Below are 20,344 nucleotides of genomic sequence, written 5' to 3'. Positions count from 1 at the left end.
GTGTATCATCTACAGGATGCACTGCAGCAGCTGTTAAGGCTTTTTCAAAGCACCTCCCAAATCTGTAACTGTTACAATCTAGAAGGATAAGTGCAACAGGCACATCGCCAAGCTCCCCTCCAAGTCGCACACCATCCTGACCATCTAATAGCACTGTGGGAGTACCTTCACCACGTGGACTGTAGTTGTTCAAGAAGGTGACTCACCGCCTCAAGGGCAATTTACGGATGGGCAGTAAATACTCACTTTGTCAGTGATACCATATCTTGTTTACTTAAAGAAAAAAGGATGTTAAGACACTTTATAGTAATTACATATTTGCTCATCATTTCTGGTAAAAATCTTTCTTCAGCATGCAGTCTCAGGTTCAGGGTCATATTTCTCCATGATCACCATGACTTGCTGCTGGTGGATAGATTGTTCATGATTTTTAAAGATAAAATGTCTGTCTGCTCACTTGAGGTAAACTCATTCCTTTTCTGCCGCCTTTTTTTTTTACTTATAGTCTTCCACAGTCCAAATGTACACAAGTGCATGGAAAAACAACTTGCTTCCCTAAATCTACCAATGCAGAAACTGACCACTAGGAGAGGGGGCTGAAGGTAACCCTCACTCCCTTCCTGCGAGTAAGGAAACACTTAGCTGTTGCTTCGGGTCTTGTCAAAATCACAACTCAATGTGTGAAACTGAAATTTCACCCCATCATTACATGGCACCATACATTAATGCTGGATCATACTGCCAACTTTGAACAATTGGTCCATTTATTTCTGCCCCGTCCTATATTGTATAATGGAACACTTTTTAAGGTTGTGCTTCTCATAGAATCATTTCTCTATTTTTTGTCCTTACATGTTTAACTGCACTTGTACCATACTGTACTACTCTCAACTTTCAGCTACAAGTTAACACAATAGAGGCCATGGGTGAGTCACTGTGCAATTGTCTTTCCCGATGTAGGAACTTCTTGACCTCCATTCATAGGGCAGAATTTTTCCTGCGTCCGATGGGCTTGACAGGTGCAGTCGGGAATCTGACCGTTGTCCATGATCAGGTGAGCGTTGTCATTTTATGCAGGTGGGCAAATTAATACGTGAGCGGTAGCGCTCAGCACTACCTGTGCGAACAGGGGGAGGAGGGAGAGTTGGGGCCAGTGCTCTTTCGCGTATGCATGTGAAAGAGCGCTTCAATCTCTCTGAGGCACGGAGCTGCCTCAGGGAGATTGAAAAGCTTTTGAAAATAATGAATAAAATCAATAAAAATTCAATGAAGCATGTCCCCTCACGTGACTGTGTCACATGAGATGGGACATGTTTTTATTTTTTAGGAAACTTTTTATTTAATTCACAAAATCTTTAGGAAACCTCATCTCACTTGTGGATGAGGTTTCCTAAAAAATGTAACGGCCACTTGGCCTTTTTGCCTGCCCACCAACCGACCAACCGTAAAGTTGGACGGGCAGCGTTAACCTGACATTAATGAATGGCCTTAATATGACTTTCAATTATCGGTGCGCGTTCGCCATATGAAATATCGCGAGACAGTGTGATGACGTGGGGACGCATGCCGACTGAAAAATCCTGGCCATATTCTCTCCTAAAGATACAGGGGGTGAATTTGGTCAATGCCAGCATCTTATAGCAAATCAGCAACTGAATTTTCACTGCACCCAATCTTCTTTCCATTTAAGTTCACAATGATAATTCAACTCTTTTTGGCAATGATTTCCTAGTCCAATGGTCACTTTTACTTGGTTTGAAATTAAAAATCTTGGCATTTTCCAAATCAATGAATAATAAAAATTGGCATGTTGAAAAATCAGTCACCAATTTGCTGTGAGCTTGTTTCATGCTGCTGGCATAGACCATTTTCATCTCTACAGTTGAGATATAGAAGTCAGAAGAATCTCAGGTTAAATCTTTTCCTGCCTCTGTGAAGTGCAAAACACTATGTTGTACCACAATTACTAAAGTCTGTTTAATTTATGGAATAAATTTATTTTACACACACAAGGATCATCACTGAGAAAAAGCCAGTCAGGCACCTACACTTATTAGCAAAGTTGCCTGTGCATACAATGAACTTTTAAGTTCTTTGGGAGTTGGGTTGTAATTGAAGTTTATTTATTCTGCTCTGACCTGATGCTGTTGTCAATGTGGTGAACCCAGGCATCATCCCCCAGCAGTAAAGTCACCTTTGGAGTCCGAAAGCCATCAGCAGATACTCTGCCAGCTTTTGCAATGCGTTTTGCTCCAAGTGCATTAGCAACCACCATCCATACTTCTGGCTCTGCAACACAAGGAACAAAGGTAAAGCCAGGGCATTTTTAAAGTTAATTTAGTTCTATGTCAAGGATCAATAAAAATAACAGCTTTTGAATTTCATGTTACTTAACTCTATTTGCCTCCCTTCATTTCAGCCCCCATGTCATGAATACTCTGCAGCTAAGGTTATAGACAAAGCACATGGAGACTTTACCTGATTTTATTTTTTCTGTCTCTGCTCTGCCAGACCCTCGTCACCTGGATTAAATTCTGCCCCTTGAGTGTAATAGCATACTATATTTTATATGTATTTTATATATTGAGCAACTGAAGTATTTTTAAGCATCTTTCATCCCCAGTGCAGGCATGAAGATATTATGAGTTTTAAAACTATATTTTTAAAATTGACACAACAATTTTTAAGATGGCAATACCTCATTAAAATATGAACAATCTCTGCCACTTGTGAAACTCAAATTTTTTTGTCAAGGATGAACTGTAAACAAAACAAAGCTATCACATATCAGCCAATCTGTCGTCCCGACGTATAAGAGCAATCAAAGCTCATTGTTCTATTCATGAAAGGCATTCAAACTGTAATTTGAATCGAACGGGTCACTCAATTAAAATGAACTTGGCTTTCTCAAAAGCTCTCAATGTGCGAAAGGCTAAAACACGGGATATGAAGAAAAACAGCCCACTACTCTTTTCTAGGAGGACGAGTTTGGACCTGTAATTAGTCACATGATTTAAGATAGCCAAGTTTGTTATCTTTTTTTAAAACAAAATAACAGCAGAAGCTGTTCAAATCAGAAACATCATCTGAAAAGCCATCGAACCAGCTGCAAGATAGCGCAGCCATGGTAAAACCATGAAAGAGGGAAAAGGAATCTTCCCCTAACCTGTTCTGACTTCAAATTCATCTGAGAAGCAGCATCCTGGAAATTTGATGACAAAGAAGCATCGCAGCTTACTGAGATTCCACTGCTTTTCAAAAGACTGCCACTCCAACTAAATTATCAATTCAACTGAGAAACTACAGGCCTGCTATGAAAGAGACTGAAATCAGTACAACTTGTAATTGTATTTTCTTCTTAATCTGTATCTCATTGTGTGCGCACGCGCGCACGTGTGGTAGCATGTGACATCATGTTAAAACCTCCAGGGCAAGTGTGTGACAATAAATAATCTTTATTTTTCAAATTCACAAAAGCTTGCTGCTGGAAATAATTTAAATTGGGACAACCACTCTGAGAGGAAAGAAATACATACTAACCTCACACATTAAAACACCTAAATTTTGTCATTGACAGCATCTAAAAGGATTTATTTGCCTTTGTTGATCAAAAATAGATTGGTTTGTATCAAAAATATAATTTTTATCTCTCACCATTTCTGGGGTTGTGTACCATCCAGGCTTCGACCTGGGCTACCCAAGGATTGTTAGCAAATGGTCAAGAGCAGCTCAAGCATGATTCTGACTCTGATCTTTATTCCATCCCTGCAACAAAGCAGCTGGGCTTGTATTTTTCACCCTTCACTAATTTTGGTGAAAATAAATAGATACGAGTATACCTTATACCCCTGTCTTTATTTTCACCCATCTGAGGTTCCAATTTGCTATTTGCTCCAATATTATGTGTTGGCATTGTTCTGGTATACAGCTGGATGCACAATGCAGTGAAGAAAATATTTTTTTTATTTGTTCATGGGTATCGCTGGCTATGCCAGCGTTTATTCCCCATCCCTAATTGCCCACATTGCTGGAGACACATGTAGGCAAGACTAGGTAAGGACAGCGGATTTCCTTCCTTAAAAGACTTTATTGAGCCAGATGGGTTTTTACAACAATCAGCAATGGTCTTTCTTAATTCCAGACTTTTACTGAATTCAAATTTCACCATCTGCCATGGTGGGATTTGAACCCAGGTCCCCAGAACATTACCCTGGGTCTTTGGAATACTAGTTCAGTGACAATACTATTATGCCACCACCTTGCCAATGGTGCATGAGGCCACACACTGCACTTTACCTTTGCGTTTCCAAAGCATGAGGAAAAAGTCAGAGGAGGTAAGTATGTTTGTGCAAATAATCCAATTGTGACTTTTATAAATTTGCTCATATAGTTTGGGCAGTGGTTTAGTCATTCATTACTGCTCTCAGCTACATAGCAATGCAGAGGTCCCTCAAGAAAGAAAAACATTTTAGCAGATTCCTGGCTGCATGCCAAAGACTAGTTGAGGAAAGCATTGGTGGACACTCTTTGCTGACCTTGTCTAGTGAATGAATTGAGGAGGAAGGAAAATATAGTGAGTTAGTAAAAAGATAATCCAAAGGAAAAGCATAGTAATATCCCTAGGACTGAGGTTACCAGAATAATTTATGATGCAATGTTCTCTACAAACAGTTTGTGCCTCAAGTCTTACCCAATGTTTTCCAGATATCTGCCTGGAATGCATTTTCATTCAGAACAATCATGTCACCATGTCTCTTCCACACTTGAGGCAGGTCGTGACTCAGTTGGTCATTCCACAGCACTCCACTACGCTTCACTAACTCAGAGAGCTCCTCCTGTAGTCGTTGGTGGCAGGATTTTACTGAAGACTTCTTGGATGATATTGGATTCTGAAAGATTAGGAAGCAGTACTGAGAGAAAAGCAGGTGCATATAACAATTGATTATGGGAGATATATTTAAAACAAATGAAGTTACTAAAAGAGGTCAGTTATTTACTGCAACATAATTGACTGCTGTCCACTAGGTAGGAAATTGGCTAGAGGTTATCACCATAGTACTGGCCATACTTCCATGCCTTCATTCATGCTACTTTCCTGTTTAACTAATGCTCCATTAAATAAAGAGTACTCACTACCATGCCAGACGTGTTTTTTCCCCTTTACTCTGGAAAACATTGACTCTTATCTGGGTACAATTTTGCACTTTTAGGCAACACTCCAATGTCATTTTTCATGTGTGAGCCCAGACAAGGAATACCAACTGGTACTCAGCTACTGAGGCCATCCCGATCAGCCAAGCCTGTTCATATAATCATTTCACGTTCCTATATACAATCAATTTCCAGCAAGACATTGTGGATACAAATCAGGAGTTGAAAGCATTCCTCTAACTGCAAGACTTCAGTTGCTACCCCAGCTGTATCAGAAAACACAGCACAGATTAAAGATTCACCTGGGGCAGAATTTTGCCCTTGGCGTGCAGGATTGGCAGGGGCAGTTGGGAAGCTGACCGTTGCCTGCGATAGGCAGTGGTCTGCAATTTTATGCTAGCAGGCCAATTAAGGCCTGCCCAGCATGATACGCGGCTTGTGAAAGAGCGAGAAGGGGCAGGTGGGCGGGGGCATGATGTCTACCGGGTCCAATAGCGATCCGGTGGCTGATTCAAAAGCAGCCTTGGCCGCCCCTGGAAGGTTGCCACGAAAAGGTGCTGAAGTTGGCACAATGGAATCCATTGCAGGTGGACATGGCAGGCAGGAGGGCAGGTCAGCCCTGCGTTTTTCAGACAGGTGCGCCGCTGCCCCCTGGAGGAAGTGGCAGTAAGGAGAGAAAACCTTGTACCCAGAGACGGGAGGAGGAAGCCCCCCCACCTCACCGAAAAGGCCTGGGATGTGGTGGCACCCAGGGTCAGCAGCCACGACGTGGTGAGGCGCACATGGGTGCAGTGCCGGAAGCACTTTAATGATCTCCTGCGATCGGGAAGGGTGAGTACCATGTTGGCATGGGTCACTTTGCAGAACAGGTAAGAGCTGCCCATCCCCCAGTGGACCTCAGAGGGGTTACAGTGCGAGTGGCAAATGTCAATGAGGCAGGATCTGGCCAAAGGGGTGAGCCCTGGCTGCTTGGACTGAGTGCCTTGTGGCTCCAAGGTCACGAATCAGCTGTGCCCTGCAAGTTATTCCTCAGGTGGGGTTGGCCAGGCTGCAATGGCGCTGCAGGTAGAGAGCGGACTAATCAATGCTCCTCTGTCCTTTCAGCAGAAAACATCCCATAACAATATTGAGAGGTCACGGACTGGCAGGGGACCCCCACACCTCCTCATCTTCACGCGCTATGAGCAGGAGGCCCTGGAGCTGGAGAGACGCCATGCACCTTGGTCAAGCGACCACAGTGAAGTTGGGGTGCCGAGAAGGTAAGAGTGCAGTGCACTGAGGTGAGAATGTCCATTATTGCAACCATTCCAGTGTAATCTCTATATTGATTTGAGCCTCGAGCCTGGAATCCCCATTGATAATCAAATCACGAGGGCACCAGGGTGCATATCTCAGTCTCATCAGGGTGCTGGGCATGCACTGTGACAGTGTCATGACTTAAACTAATGACATGTCCTTCTTCTCCCTTTTAGGTTCACCAGCAGGCAGTCGTCATGAGAAGCGTGAAGGCCCACCCCGACCCCTGAGGACCACCACCATGCTCACCACGCAACTGCACCACACCCTCTCCGTGAAGCAGGCACCAGCGCAGATACCAACACCTCGGTGAGCATAAGATCACTGTCTAGAATATTGGTGCACATTGGTGAGGCCACTTCATACTTACTTGAGGTGTAAGTGGAGGCAGAGAGTGCCCAGGGCACCAGCAGTTGGAGGACTGGCTAATGATGGGTCTGTGGAATTGTCCATGAGGCAGCAGATGCTGGATGTGTAGCAGGGTGTGGGAGGATCTGGTGGAGATACATGAGGGAACGTGTGTCATGGTGTCCATTGCAGAGGAGTTCTTGCGGAACATAAGCACTGCGTTGAGCCTCATGGATAAGTGCAATGCCTCCTCCATGGAGAGAGTGGTGACGCTCATGGAGAGGTTCCTCCAGGGGCTCAATCAGGGGTTCCTGTGGATGCACTCGGACCTGCAAGCCCCCACACCGGCAATGACCTCAGCTGGGCACCCAGCTAGGTGCCCGTCCATCAATGGTGAGCAGGGAGGTCCAGAGCGACCTCACGTTGGCGCACGAACTGCCTGTTGTCTCTGCGGGCTCCACTCAGAGCACTCCAGATGACAGCAGCAGCTCCTCCACCCCTCTGCCAATGACGTGGCATCTGATGAGGCTGTAGCAACTGGGGAGATGCCAGCCGTGGCACTGGTCGTTCCTTCCCATGTGGGGCCAGCCCAGGCTCCATAGGTCAGAGGACGCCCACCAAGGTCATCAAGGCCAACAAGACAACAGAGTGAGCAGGCTGTCTCCAATGCCAGTGACAGAGGGGGAGGAGCACCTGAATGTAGCACTCGCAAGTGAAAACTTAGAAGTATCTTAAGCACAACATGGCCTCATGGTGCCCTCAACTTTCGATTATCGATGGGGATTCCAGGTTTGAGGCTCACATCAATACAGAGATTATACTGGAATGATTGCAATAACAGACATTCTCACCTCAGTGCACTGCACTCTTACTTTCCTCTGCGGCTGCTTGACCAAGGTGCATTGTGTCTTTCCAGCTCCAGGGCCTCCTGCTCGTAACACGTGAGCATGAGGTGGTGCGGGGTTCCCATGCCAGTCCGTGATATTTTGTTCTCCCATTTTTCATTGGATAGTTTTTCATGGATAATGTTAATTTCAGCAATGTTTCAAAGTGTGTCTCCTGAAACTTTATTGCAAAGGCATATAGTGTATGTTGTTGACCAAGGAAATGGTCCTGTCAGGGATCGAGTATGGAGCCTGCAGCCCTGGCATGTGGCGGTGGTTCTTACTTGGTAGTCTAGCTGAAGGAGCGTTGGATCAAAGTCTCCCGGATGTCGCTGCCTCGTTGTAGGTTACCCAGGTCTGCTTGTATGACCTCAGTGATCTGCTCAACGTGCTCGTCCTCGGACTCACTACTGGACTCATCATCTGTCGCCTGTGCAGCTGCGTCAAGATCTTCTTCCTCCACTGCATCCCCTCTTGCCAGTGCCAGATTGTGGAGAGCGCAGCATGCAACCACTATCAGTGACACACAGTCTCGGGGGTACTGCAGTGCACCTTCTGAATGGTCCAGACATTGGAAGCGCATCTTGAAAAGACCTATGGCTCTAACACCACCCTTGTGGAGGCATGGCTCCTGTTGTATCGCTGCTCGGCTTCTGTTCTTAGGTGGCAGAGAGATGTCATGAGCCACCTTTTGAGGGGATAGCCATCGTCATCCATCCAGTCGGGTGGAGCACTGAAGAACCTCAGGACTTAGGAGTGCCTTGGGATGTAAGCATAATGGGAGCTGCCAGGGTACCTTGCACACACTTGCAGAGTCTGCATCCTGTGGTCACAAACTTTCTGCACGTTCATCGGATGGAATCCCTTCCTGTTGACGAAGGCACCCGGCTCACCCGCTGGCGCCTTGATGGTCACATGTGTGCAGTCAATTGCACCCCGGATGCGGGGGAACCCAGTAATTGCTGCGAAGCCTTTGGCTCGCTCTGCCTGGCTGGCCTCATCCATGTGGAAATGAATGAAAGTCAGAGCTTCTGTCACTATCTTTCAGCAACTGTGGACAGCTGATTGGGACACTCCACACAGATCCCCCACTGACCTCTGGAAAGAGCCAAGGCATAGAAGTTGAGGGTCACTGTGACCCTCAGTGCTACTGGCATGGGGTGTCCACCCACACAGTCGGAGCTGATCTCAGGGCCGATCCTCTGACAAATGGAGGTCACTGTCTCCCTTGAGAGGCAGAGCCTCCTTTGGCATTGCACCTCGGACATATGGAGGTAGCTGCATCACCTCCTGTAAACCCTGGCAGCAGGATAGTGGCATCTTCTGCGGCCCCTTCCCCCTTGGACTTCCTGTTGCCCCTGCGCCCCTTGTGCCTGTGCCTCCCACACATCACTCCCATGGAAGCTGCATAGGGACACCTGGTCTCTTCTCCCTTCTGGCCCTCTCTTCCTCCTCAGAGGAAGATCAGGGACAGAATTTTTAACTTGGCAGGTTACCTCCTGCTCAGAAGATGTGCCTCCAGCGGAGACCACAATCCCCATTACCAGGGTGAGGGAAGACAGTCTGATACCTGGAAGGGCCCATGCGGTGTGAATCCTCCAGCGGCCTGGAAAACAACACTGAGTCCTGTACTGAAGCCTTGAAATTCTCTGAGTGCAGCTCTGAAGCGAAATTAAGCTGTCCTGTTCACAGTTGCAACCAGCAGCAAGTGATATCCTGCACTCCTCACTAATCACTTTGACAAGGCTACAGATCCCTCTTATCCCGCCCGTGGACGAGGTTTTGCAAATTGTGGCCTGCCCATGCGACAGCCTAAAAATCGCATGGGTTACATAAAATTGGAGACAATTGGTGTCTCAAGGGCCTTAACTGGCCACTTAATTAATGGTGGGCGCGCCTCTGTCTCCATTGCGCGCCTGTCTAGTGAAATATCGCGAGAGTGCGCATTGACGTCGGCACTATTGGCCGACGTCAACGCACTTTATCTAACACTCGAGCGAGTTGGGCACCTGTCCGCCACCGAGCTAAAAATTCTGTCCCTGATCTTTGAGTTAGTGACACTCAATAAGTCACTGAAGGAACTGAGGCTATGTACTAACAATGCGGGTAAACAAAAGCCTTGCTTTTTTCTTCATGGCAAATTAAGTGGTGTTTCCCACCACAGTGTAAACTGATAGGAGCTCCAGATTTAGAACATTCGCCATGAATGAAACTCACCAAAATGTTAATTTTTCTTTATTCTGAACAAATCAAATTAATGCTGTTACATATATGATGCTAATAGTGATGAACAGGAACTAAGTCATCCACTTTTCACCAATTTGATTTGCAAACTTTGTGGGTTACAATGTGTATGCTAGTGTATTTATTGTATACAGTTCATAAATTTACCTTGCTTGAATTATTTCTCAAAGCAACTGCCAAATGATACACTAGTTCCTTGCAATCGCTTTCCAAGCCTTTGTTATTCCAACATTTGTGAAAGCTCAAATACTCGAGCTGTTGGGTATGCCAGTGGGGAGGGAAATCCTACCTTCATTTTTGTGAAAGTGCAGGTACTTCCTGGAGCCACAGTATCACCCAGGTTGAAAGGATGGAGCTGACTGAGTTTACTGCAAAGCACAGGCAACGCCACTGAGCCATCGGGTTGCTTCTGGAGGCGATAGGCTGTGTCCAAAATGCCATTTGTCTCCAAATACTGTCTGTTAAGAAGAAATAAAATTAGAGGAGGTTAACAATACCTTCTGATGTCAGGGTGAAGGAAGACAGCAGATTTAATGAGCTAACAGCACTCTGCAAATCTTAAGTTTAATGGGTCTCTTTTTAAAAATCTAATGCTAAGTTCAAATAATCTGTAATTTTATTTGTCCCACTGAGCCCCACTCTGTTGTCAAATATTTGCTCATAGAATAACCAGCCAGGTGTCAAAACATGGCATAAGAGCAAGGCCATTGAAAAATTGCAGAAGATGGTGGCAAAAATTACAGGAATTTCCTTCCTTTCTTGCAGCGATGTAGTAGGCCATTGTGGAGATATTTTGGTCTCTGTTGCTATACATTGCTTGTTAAATTGTTTCATTGAATGTTGCTTATTAATCTTTTCTCCCCTGCTACTTTATGCTGGCACATATATTTATCCTGCACCTAACTTTTTGACACTCTTCCCCATTCCCCCTTCTCAGTTCTTCTCATGTTTATTCCTTTCAAGAGATCGGAATTACCCCCTGAAGCAGCAAAATCGAAAGGCAGGAGCTGAGGAGGAGGAAATCAGGAAACAGAGTTGGTGGATTTTCAGGGGTTTTGAAATAAAAATGTGGACACAAATGTCTAGATTCAATACTTAAAACATCAGTAAAAAGCATTTATTTCACAACAAAAGAAGAAACATATTTAAAAAATGAAATTTGAAGCATGTTCTTTACTATAGATATATATTTTTCAGAGATTTGCATTAAAGGAGATGGCTGGTCAGTCCTGTGTAGATTACCTACCTTAAGACATACAGAAATTACATCTATTTATTTTTCTAACTTTTTGAATTCCAATTTATGGGGTTTCTCCGTAGATTGTTCCACTTGGCATTCATTTGCTCAGCCAAAGGCTGATGTGGATGAATTAAGGTGCCATATGTCAAGGTGGAGGAGGGAAAAGAATTGGAGAGAAATGATGGGGCAATATATTCTTGAAGCATTTTTCCTTTTTAAGCAGTTATTCATGGGTGGCTCATCCCTTGGTTTAAAGAGCAATTCTTTTAATGATCCTCAACAAAAGGAAGTTTCAGACAATCAAAGAATAACTACAGAAACAATTGGGAAATTCAAGAAGGATCCACACAAATATTGTTGGATGTAAAATATTATGTATTATTAGAGAAATTCTAAAAATGTCTATCAATAAATCAATAAAAAATTAGATTTAAGTAAAGTCTGTTCTCTCTTTACAAACATGACGTTCTCACATCTATAAAACTGTTTGATTCCTCACCTGTATTGTTGTGCAAACTGAGCCTGAGTCACAATTGCAGAAACTTCAGTCTGCATTCTCAGTCTTCTATCTTACTATCTGAAAACAACATGTTCAAATATAAGCTAATCAGTTATCTCTAATACAGCAAATAGTGATAACTATTTATTGTTGAAAAGGACATATAGAGAAGTCCTGACTAGAGGCATGCAGTCAAGCACTATATGAAATACTTGTGCAAATACATAATTATAGATGCAAGAATCAAAAATGGTCATGCCAGTAAAAATCTCTTAAGCAGAGCATTGAACATCAGGATAAAAGCAAAAAACTGCGGATGCTGGAAATCCAAAACAAAACAAAAATACCTGGAAAAACTCAGCAGGTCTGGCAGCATCTGCACAGAGGAGCACAGTTAATGTTTCGAGTCCGAATGACCCTTCAACAGAACTAAGTAAAAATAGAAGAGAGGTGAAATATAAGCCATTTGTCCCAACCCCCCCTTAAACCAGCTTATATTTCACCTCTCTTCTACTTTTATTTAGTTCTGTTGAAGGGTCATTCAGACTCGTAACGTTAACTGTGCTCCTCTCCACAGATTCTGCCAGACCTGCTGAGTTTTTCCATTGAACATCAGGACTTTAGTTCCAACAGTGATTGAAGAAATGCAGTTTTCTCCCCAGAATAAAAGGAAATTTGGAACACCCACAATGAACTTTAAAAATAAAAAGAGTAACACAGGTCAGAAGTATATTTAAAAACATGGAGCAGTGTTCAGGTTGCAAACTGTGATTAAAGGTTTTATCACATGATCTGCCCCCAAGCTCCAGGGCCAATACATCCATTTTTGTGACATAAATACACCAACTAGAAAGTGAGAAAGCTCATTACCCAATTGGATGATGCTTGACCATCAGCCAAACAGGCTTTATTTCCCATTTTCAATATTTTTAAAACCAAAATGAAACTTGATAGCTTTGCAGATGGTTAGAAAGTGTGCTTATTTCATTAAATCTTTTTAAGCAAATATGCAAGTTCCCCAGGTATTACTGTCCCAGTTCTGAGTCATTGCCCTTATAATTATGCTTAGGAATAAGCTAATGTCAATTGTTGGCTTTGCATTATGGCTGCACGGTACAGCTGCATCATACAGTGCAGTACTGAGGCACACAAATCAGGATGAGCCAGGGTGTGGGAGGGAAATATAAAATTAGCAAGTATGACTGCTTCTAATTTATTAACAGGGCAACTCTCCCATTGTACTGTCAAAAACATATCTCACAACATTATTAAAACAGATGCTTGATGCACATAAATCACCCCACTCTGATTGAGCTTCAAAATTACAGAAGCAAAGTATTGCAGATGCTGGGAATCTGAAATGTTAACTATTTTTCTCTTGTTATAGATGCTTCCTGACCAGCTGAGTTGTTCACTTTGGCAGGAAAAATATAAAAGCAGAGTATTACTTAAATGGAGAACGACTGCAGAATTCCGAGGTGCAGAGGGATCTAGGTGTTCTAGTGCAGGAGTCACAAAAAGTTAGTAAACAGGTACAGCAAGTATTTAAGGCTAATGGAATGCTATCCTTTATTACGAGAAGAATTGAACATAAAAGTTATATAGGGCATAGGTGAGACCACATCACGAAGATTGTATGCAGTTTTGGTCTCCTAATTTAAGGAAGGATGTAATTATATTGGAGGCAGTTCAGAGGAGGTTTACTAGATTGATACCTGGAATTAGCAGGTTTTCTTATGAGGAGAGGTTTGGCAGACTGGGCTTGTTTCCACTGGAGTTTAGAAGAATGAGGGGTATCTTGATTCAAGTTTATAAGATCTGGAATGATATTGACAAGGTGGGTGTGGAAAAAATGTTTCCCCTTGTGGGTGAATCCAAAACAAGGGGGCACTGTCTTAAAATTGGAGGTTGCCCCTTTAGGACAAAGATGAGGCGAAATGTTTTCTCTGAGGGTTGTGCGACTTTGGAACTCTGCCTCGGAATGCTGGGTCATTGAATATTTTTGAGGCAGAGGTAGATAATGTTAGGCAAGGGAATCAAAGATTATCGGGGGTAGATGGGAATGTGGAATTTGAAACAAACAGATCAGCCATGATCTTATCGAATGGCAGAGCAGGCTTGAGGGGCTGAATGGCCTACTTCTGCTCCTGTTTTGTATGTTCAGGACATTTATCAAACTAGTATTAGTGGAGAGGGGGTTGGCATTGTGGTATTATAACTGGACCAGCGATCCAGGGTAATACTCTGGGGATCAGGGTTCAAACCCCACCATGGTAGTTGGTGAAATTTGAATTCAATAAAAACCTGAATTAAAAATCTAATGATGACATGAACCCATCTTATTCCCTTTAGGGAAGGAAATCTGCTGTCCTTACCTGGTCTGGCCTACATGTGACTCCAGATTCACAGCAATATGGTTGACTGTTAATTTGGCTAGCAAGTCACTCAGTTGTAGCAAACCACTATGAGGAATGAAGCCTGGCATCAACCTAAGCACTGGAAATTACAATGGCAATCTCAGCCCTGTCAACCATGCAAAGTCTTCCTGTGGGGCTAGTACCAAAATTGGGAGAGCTGTCTCACAAGACTAGTCAAGCAATAGCCTGACATAGTCATGCTCTTGGAATCATACCTTAGTGACACTGGCAGGACAGATCCAACAGAGGTGATGGGACAGTGGTATATGATCAGAAGGGAGTTGCTCTGGGAGTCCTCATTGACTCCAGACCCCATGAAGTCTCATTGCATCAGGTCAAACATGGGCAAGGAAACCTCCTGCTGATTACCACATGCCACACCCCCCCTTCAGCTGATGAATCAGTGCCCTCTGAGGGTGGCAAGGGCACAGATTGTACTCTGGGTGGGGGACTTCAATGTCCATCACCAAGAGTGGCTCTGCAGCACCACTACAGTCCAAGCCCTAAAGGACATAGCTGCTAGACTGGATCTGTGGCAGGTGGTGAGTGAACCAACAAGAGGGAAAAACATACTTCACCAAACTGCTTGCCGCAGATGTATCTGTCCATGACAGTAGTAGTAGGAGTGACCACTGCACCCAGAAGAAATCCTGTCTTCACGTAAAGGATACCCTCCATTGTATTGTATGGCACTACCACCATGCTAAATGGGATAAATTTCAAATAGATCCAGCAACTCAACACTGGGCACCCATGAGGTGCTGTGGGCCATCAGCAGCAGCAGAATTCTACTCGACCACAATCTGTAGCCTCATAGCCCAACATATCTCCAACTCTACCATTACCATCAGGGGATCAACCTTGGTTCAATGAAGATTGCAGGAGGGCATGCAGGAGCAAGACTAGGCATACCTAAACAAGTGTTAACCTGGTGAAGCTACAACACAGGACTACTTGTGTGCAAAATAACATAAACAGCAAGCGATAGACAGAGCTAAGTGATTCCACAACCAAAGGATTAGATCTAAGCTCTGCAGCCCGCCACATCCAGTTGTGAATAGTGGTGGACAATTAACCAACTCACTGGAGGAGAGGCTCCACAAATGTTCCCATCTTCAATGATAAAGGAGCCCAGCACATCAGTGCAAAGGTAAGGGGTTGCAACAACACCATCCACAAACATTCACTCCCTCCATCGCTGTTGCACAGTGGCAGCAGTGTGTACCATCTACAAGATTTATTGCAGGATCTCACCAAGCATCCTTAGACAGCACCTTCCAAACCCACAACCACTACCATCTAGGAGGACAAGGGTAGCAGACACATGGAACATCATCACCTAGAAGATCCCCTCCAAGCCACTCACCATCCTGACTTGGAAATATATTGCTGCTCCTTCACTGTCACTGGGTCAAAATCCTGGAACTCCCGCCCTAACAGCACTGTGGGTGTGCCTACACCACATGGACTGCAGCAGTTCAAGAAGACAGCTCACCACCACCTTCTCAAGGGCAATTAGGGATGGCCATTAAGTGCTGGTCTAGCCAGCGACCCCCACAACCCATGAAAGAATGAAAAAGTTGAGCAAAAATGCAGCAGGAGTACACAAAGTTTATTTCACCAGTGACTAACATCACAGCCCAGGCCTGCGTAATCTGCTGTTCAATACAGCCCAGGCCAGCGTAATCTGCTGTTCAATACAGCCCAGGCCTGCGTAATCTGCTGTTCAATACAGCCCAGGCCTGTTTAAATTGCTGTTCATTCTCGCCAGGTCCAGACTTTACTTCTTACTCTGAAGAGGATTCCTCTTCTCCCAATCAAAGTCGGAAAACTTCATCCTGATTTTAACAGCATGTATTTTCAAAATTAAGTCACTTGCACCTCATTTCCGTCACTGTTGTTTATCTTAAATCAATTTTTCTTTCACGAACTAGTAAGAGATCTAGAGATCTGACCCAGTGTCGAGCGGAACTCTGAGCTCGGGCACAGGCGGAGTGGTTATCGGACTGGTTTCCGGTCTGCTGCCGGACGCGGCGGCGGCGCGGTAGTTATGGCGAGTTTGGTGCGGGACCCGGCGATTGATCGCTCGCTGCGCTCCGTGTTCGGTAAGAGTCTGTCGGGGAGGAAGGGAGGGGAACTTCTTAGATCCGCTAATGGGTCCTGGGGAAGTTCGGGGCTGGTTGGAGATGTCAGGGCGGATCATGAGCTGTTGGAGGAGGTTTGGAGAGAGAGCGGCCGTCATGCTGCATGTTTAGTTGGAGAGCGGGTCTGAGGGCAGCTGCAGAGGAGTTGCTTGGGAACCATGGTCAGTCTGAATGTGGTTAAAGAAATACAGAGTGTACATTTCGCAAAGAAATACGGGCTTAGCGGTACTGGTTGTATCCCGTCAAAGCGGGTAGCCCCTTAACCCCAGTATATGGATCCAGGTGCTTTTTAGGTGATCAAAAAGTTTAGTAAAGACAAAGAACTGGAACGGTTGAAAATATGCAGTAGGTTCGTTCGCATATGCAGAGGGAAAAGACAGCTTAAGTTTTCAGTTCTGGTCCGTCTGGGCAATGAATGGATAAATGTCTCTTAAGACCTTTTTACCTTTCATCTTATTACCAAGTAGATCCTGTCTTTGCCCGCCAGTCTTATGTGTACACTTCCTGCATTGATTGTCAGAGAACAATCAGGAAAGAAAACGTTAATCAGTTATTCCCTAACTTAAAAATACTGAGGTCATTTAGCATTCCTATAGTGCCCTGACCAAAAAGGTAGCTGCGTATAGATCACAGATTGATCTTCTAAATAGTCCTGGCTGCTTGGTGCCTTCACACTTGTCTCATCAAGGGAGCTAAGATTCTCTTTGATGTGGAAAATGTATTTTGATTTAGGAGAGATTGTACGTAAGTTCACAATCCATGTCCTACTGTTTTGGAATTCATTCATGAGGTTTTTGGAGCTGATAAGTCTTGAGAGACGCTTTTGTTGCCACTCATGTTTTTCCAGTACTTGCCTTAGTTACAGTGTAAACATCAGCTGAAGAAATCTTAGCATTTCTGTAGAGCACAAAACTCAAATAAGAACTGGTTATAAAGTGAAATTATAAGTGATTATTGATTTCTGAATTGGTTTGAAATTCTCACTGTATTGTGCCTTTTCTCATTTGCAGTTGGAAATATTCCATATGAAGCTACAGAAGAACAGTTGAAGGATATTTTCTCTGAAGTTGGTCCAGTGTTGAGTTTCAGGTATCTTCCTCATGTGACAATGTAAAGTTGGCTGCTGTCACATCTTGCACAGTGCACTTTTACGTGCACTAGTTTGGAAGGTCTAAAATCCCCAGAAATGTGTCTTGTTCTCAGGACTCCTTCCAGTGGAGGTTTTACTTTTGAGATCAATTAACCTGCCTTCTTTCAGTAAAAAAAATCTGCGTTTAACCTTAATTAAAGAAAAAAGACTGGCATTTGTATAATGCTTTTCACTAGCACCAGATATCTCAGCTTTTTACAGCCAATGAAATTACAGAAATCACCAAGTTGTAGGTCAATTGGTACAGATCGAGCAGATTCCCAGATCTCTTAAAGTGCTGCAGCAGACAGTGAGAGCATCCTGGAATAGAACAAACTTCTTACATTAAAGTACCTAAGCAATTTTTGCCCTTAAATTATGGAGATCTAATCATTTAGATAAGGGATCATGGGCACGAACATTTTGGGGGCACAATTATTCATGTCACAGGATGCTTTGCTGCCTTTGATTGGAAGTATTTTATTAATCAAAAATTTTCTCTCTGTTGCCTTTGCAACACTACAATAAGAAATAACTTCAATTTATACAACACTTTCACATACTCGGGAAATTGCAAAGTGCTTCACAGCTCATAAAATGTAGTCGCTGTTACATAGGCCAATGCCTCAGCCAATTTAAATATAGCATGGTCCTACAAACAGCAAATAATGGAAGTGGCAAGTTATTAAGTTATAGTGGTTCAAAGTTAAGCCACGCTGTTTAGTTCTTTATCAAAAGATATGTCTAACTGAGGGATTCACTTAGTGCTCAACTCTGGCAGGATATCTAAAACTGCATCCACGTACAACAAGAATAACTATAAGTCCACGCTGCCAACATTAATGGCTGGTAAGTTGTGAGAAGCAATTTCTCATATACACTGCTGGAGAGAAAGGCTTCCAACAATAGCCCAGACATGTAAAATTACACCCAACATCTTATTTTGAAATTTTACCAAGAGATACACAATTGTTTCACCGAAGTTATTTCAACTTCTAAAAACGTGGCCAAGCATCACATGATCATTCACATATTTACTTTGTCTGAAGCCTTTGGTCTTAATGGAGACCTATTGGAACCTGGAGTCCTGCCATTCTGATTGCCGAAAGAGAGATCGCGCTTCACATTTGTAGCTTTTATGCAGAAACACAGAAAAATCTGTTTTATCGAAACAGTGTAGTTGGATTGTTTATGTTTGCAAGATATTTAAATCAGATTTAAAATGAAAAGTCTTACAAGCTGTCCTGAGCAATTTGACTAATGGGAATTTTTCAGTAGGCAAATGCAGCTGATGAACCTCAGCTACATTAAAAAATTAATTGCAATTCTCAAGATAAGCAGACATTCATTAACATACCTCTCAAACTATTAAATTTTCTGAAGTGGAGTGTGTAACATGTGACCAAGATGTACAGTGACAAAATTAATAGCAAAGTTTTATTGCAGACTAGCTAATGAAAGAAACAACAAACACAAGGTTTGCTTGGCATGAGAGATTCATCTGATGGTTTCCAGAAAAGAAACAGTAATGTGTAATAAGTGTTGGCTGCTTAGGGAATATGAAATGCATCACAAAATAGGTAATACTTGAAAGAAAGGTTTGTTAGTTCTCAGCTTGGCTCAGTGATAGCATTCTCCCCTGAGAAATTTGTAGAATAGAGCACATGACCTAAGTTGATTGTTTAATGGAGGGAGTGCTGCATCTTTCAGGTGAGAGTTAAAGAAAAGCCCTGTCCACTGTTGAGGTGGTTATAAATTATCCCATAGGATTTCTTAAAAAGCAGGGGTGTTTTTTCATTATCGGGCCAACATTTATTTTTCAATCAGCATTGTCTAAAATATTGACTGATCACTCATCTCATTTAATGTTTATGGGACTTTGCTTTGTGCAAATTGTTTACCTACTTAAGTAATTGCACTTGTAAGACATTTCTCTCTCCCCTTCCTGAAACACATTATTAGAGCATATGGATTTTTACACCAGTTGATAGCTTTTGTGATAATTTCTATCAGAGCCAGTCCATAATTACCAAATTTATTGAATTCGGTTTCACAAATTGTCATGCTGGGATTCAAACTTGTGAATGTTAAGGTTATTTGTCCAATATCATAACCACTGTAATACTGTAATCATTGTTTGGTTACGATTTTGAAAACAGCTTCAACTGAGGAGGGAAAATTCACAGAGAAAATCGTGCTCTTTGTGTTTAGGAGAGGTGGATTTAAGAAAAATAGGAAACAAACAATTCTAAATGTCTTTTTTGTTTCATCAGTTGTCAGTGTGGAACCAACTTTTCAAATCTTTCAATTTATATAATTAAAGGTTGGTTATGCTTCAAAGTATAACAAGCAAAGTATATGTCATCCCTGCATGATCTATTTGTTTTACAATATAAAGGATAATAGGTCAGATTCCAAATTTTACGCTTTGGACTTGAACTTGATGGGGATGCCTTGTGATATTCTTCAAAACCCATGTTTAAGGATCATCTCCATTTGTCCATTTTTTTCCTGATTAAGTCTTGGTGTAATGGTTCGTAGGCCACCTCTTAATTTTGTTATCTCTCATTGTAGGCTTGTGTATGACAGAGAAACTGGTAAACCCAAAGGATATGGCTTCTGTGAGTACCAGGATCAGGAGACTGCACTCAGTGCCATGCGCAATCTCAATGGGAGGGAATTTAACGGAAGAGCGCTGCGTGTGGACAATGCTGCTAGTGAGAAGAATAAGGAAGAGCTCAAGAGTGAGTATGAATTCATGACACGCCATGAATTCATGACATGACAGCCTGCTGCTTGTCTGTTGCAAAGTGATGAACATTTGGATTTTGCATTTTTATGAAAAGCGTATTCTGCCTTCTAACATACACTGTGCCACATTTATGTAGGATTTCAATGCCTACTTGTGAATATTTGGGTTGTAAAAGAAACTGATAAATTGAGTACAAGTCAATTCAATTGTGTTTTTGAAGATTCTTGTGTACAGTTCAGT

The 20,344-nt window shown here is 43.0% G+C and overlaps 2 protein-coding genes across 7 annotated transcripts in view; one reads left to right on the top strand and one right to left on the bottom strand.

Moving 5' to 3' along the window:
* trmt12 (tRNA methyltransferase 12 homolog) overlaps positions 1 to 16,061 on the bottom strand; it is a 32,218-nt gene extending 16,157 nt beyond the window's left edge. Inside the window, exons 1-5 of one of the 4 annotated variants that reach the window (XM_041195407.1) lie at positions 15,961 to 16,061; positions 11,663 to 11,740; positions 10,213 to 10,381; positions 4,691 to 4,889; positions 2,139 to 2,289 (exon numbers count right to left, since the gene is read on the bottom strand). In XM_041195407.1, coding sequence (XP_041051341.1) covers positions 2,139 to 2,289; positions 4,691 to 4,889; positions 10,213 to 10,381; positions 11,663 to 11,718 — 575 coding nt within the window. In that variant the 5' untranslated portion in view covers positions 11,719 to 11,740; positions 15,961 to 16,061. Of the gene's footprint in view, positions 1 to 2,138; positions 2,290 to 4,690; positions 4,890 to 10,212; positions 10,382 to 11,662; positions 11,741 to 14,037; positions 14,060 to 15,445; positions 15,497 to 15,870 lie in introns of those variants that run through there. The other 3 variants (XM_041195406.1, XM_041195408.1, XM_041195409.1) reach the window with 3 other exon arrangements.
* The window catches only part of cstf2 (cleavage stimulation factor, 3' pre-RNA, subunit 2), a 79,810-nt gene continuing 75,522 nt past the window's right edge, over positions 16,057 to 20,344 (top strand). For all 3 annotated transcript variants that reach the window (XM_041195403.1, XM_041195405.1, XM_041195402.1), the window contains exons 1-3: positions 16,057 to 16,184; positions 17,234 to 17,312; positions 19,927 to 20,096. In XM_041195403.1, coding sequence (XP_041051337.1) covers positions 16,130 to 16,184; positions 17,234 to 17,312; positions 19,927 to 20,096 — 304 coding nt within the window. In that variant the 5' untranslated portion in view covers positions 16,057 to 16,129. The remainder of the gene's footprint in view (positions 16,185 to 17,233; positions 17,313 to 19,926; positions 20,097 to 20,344) is intronic.

Source organism: Carcharodon carcharias, chromosome 9 (genome assembly GCF_017639515.1).
Source record: "Carcharodon carcharias isolate sCarCar2 chromosome 9, sCarCar2.pri, whole genome shotgun sequence".
NCBI lineage: Eukaryota > Metazoa > Chordata > Chondrichthyes > Lamniformes > Lamnidae > Carcharodon > Carcharodon carcharias.
Note: the sequence above shows the minus strand (reverse complement) of the source record. Positions and strands in the feature narration are given on the sequence as shown.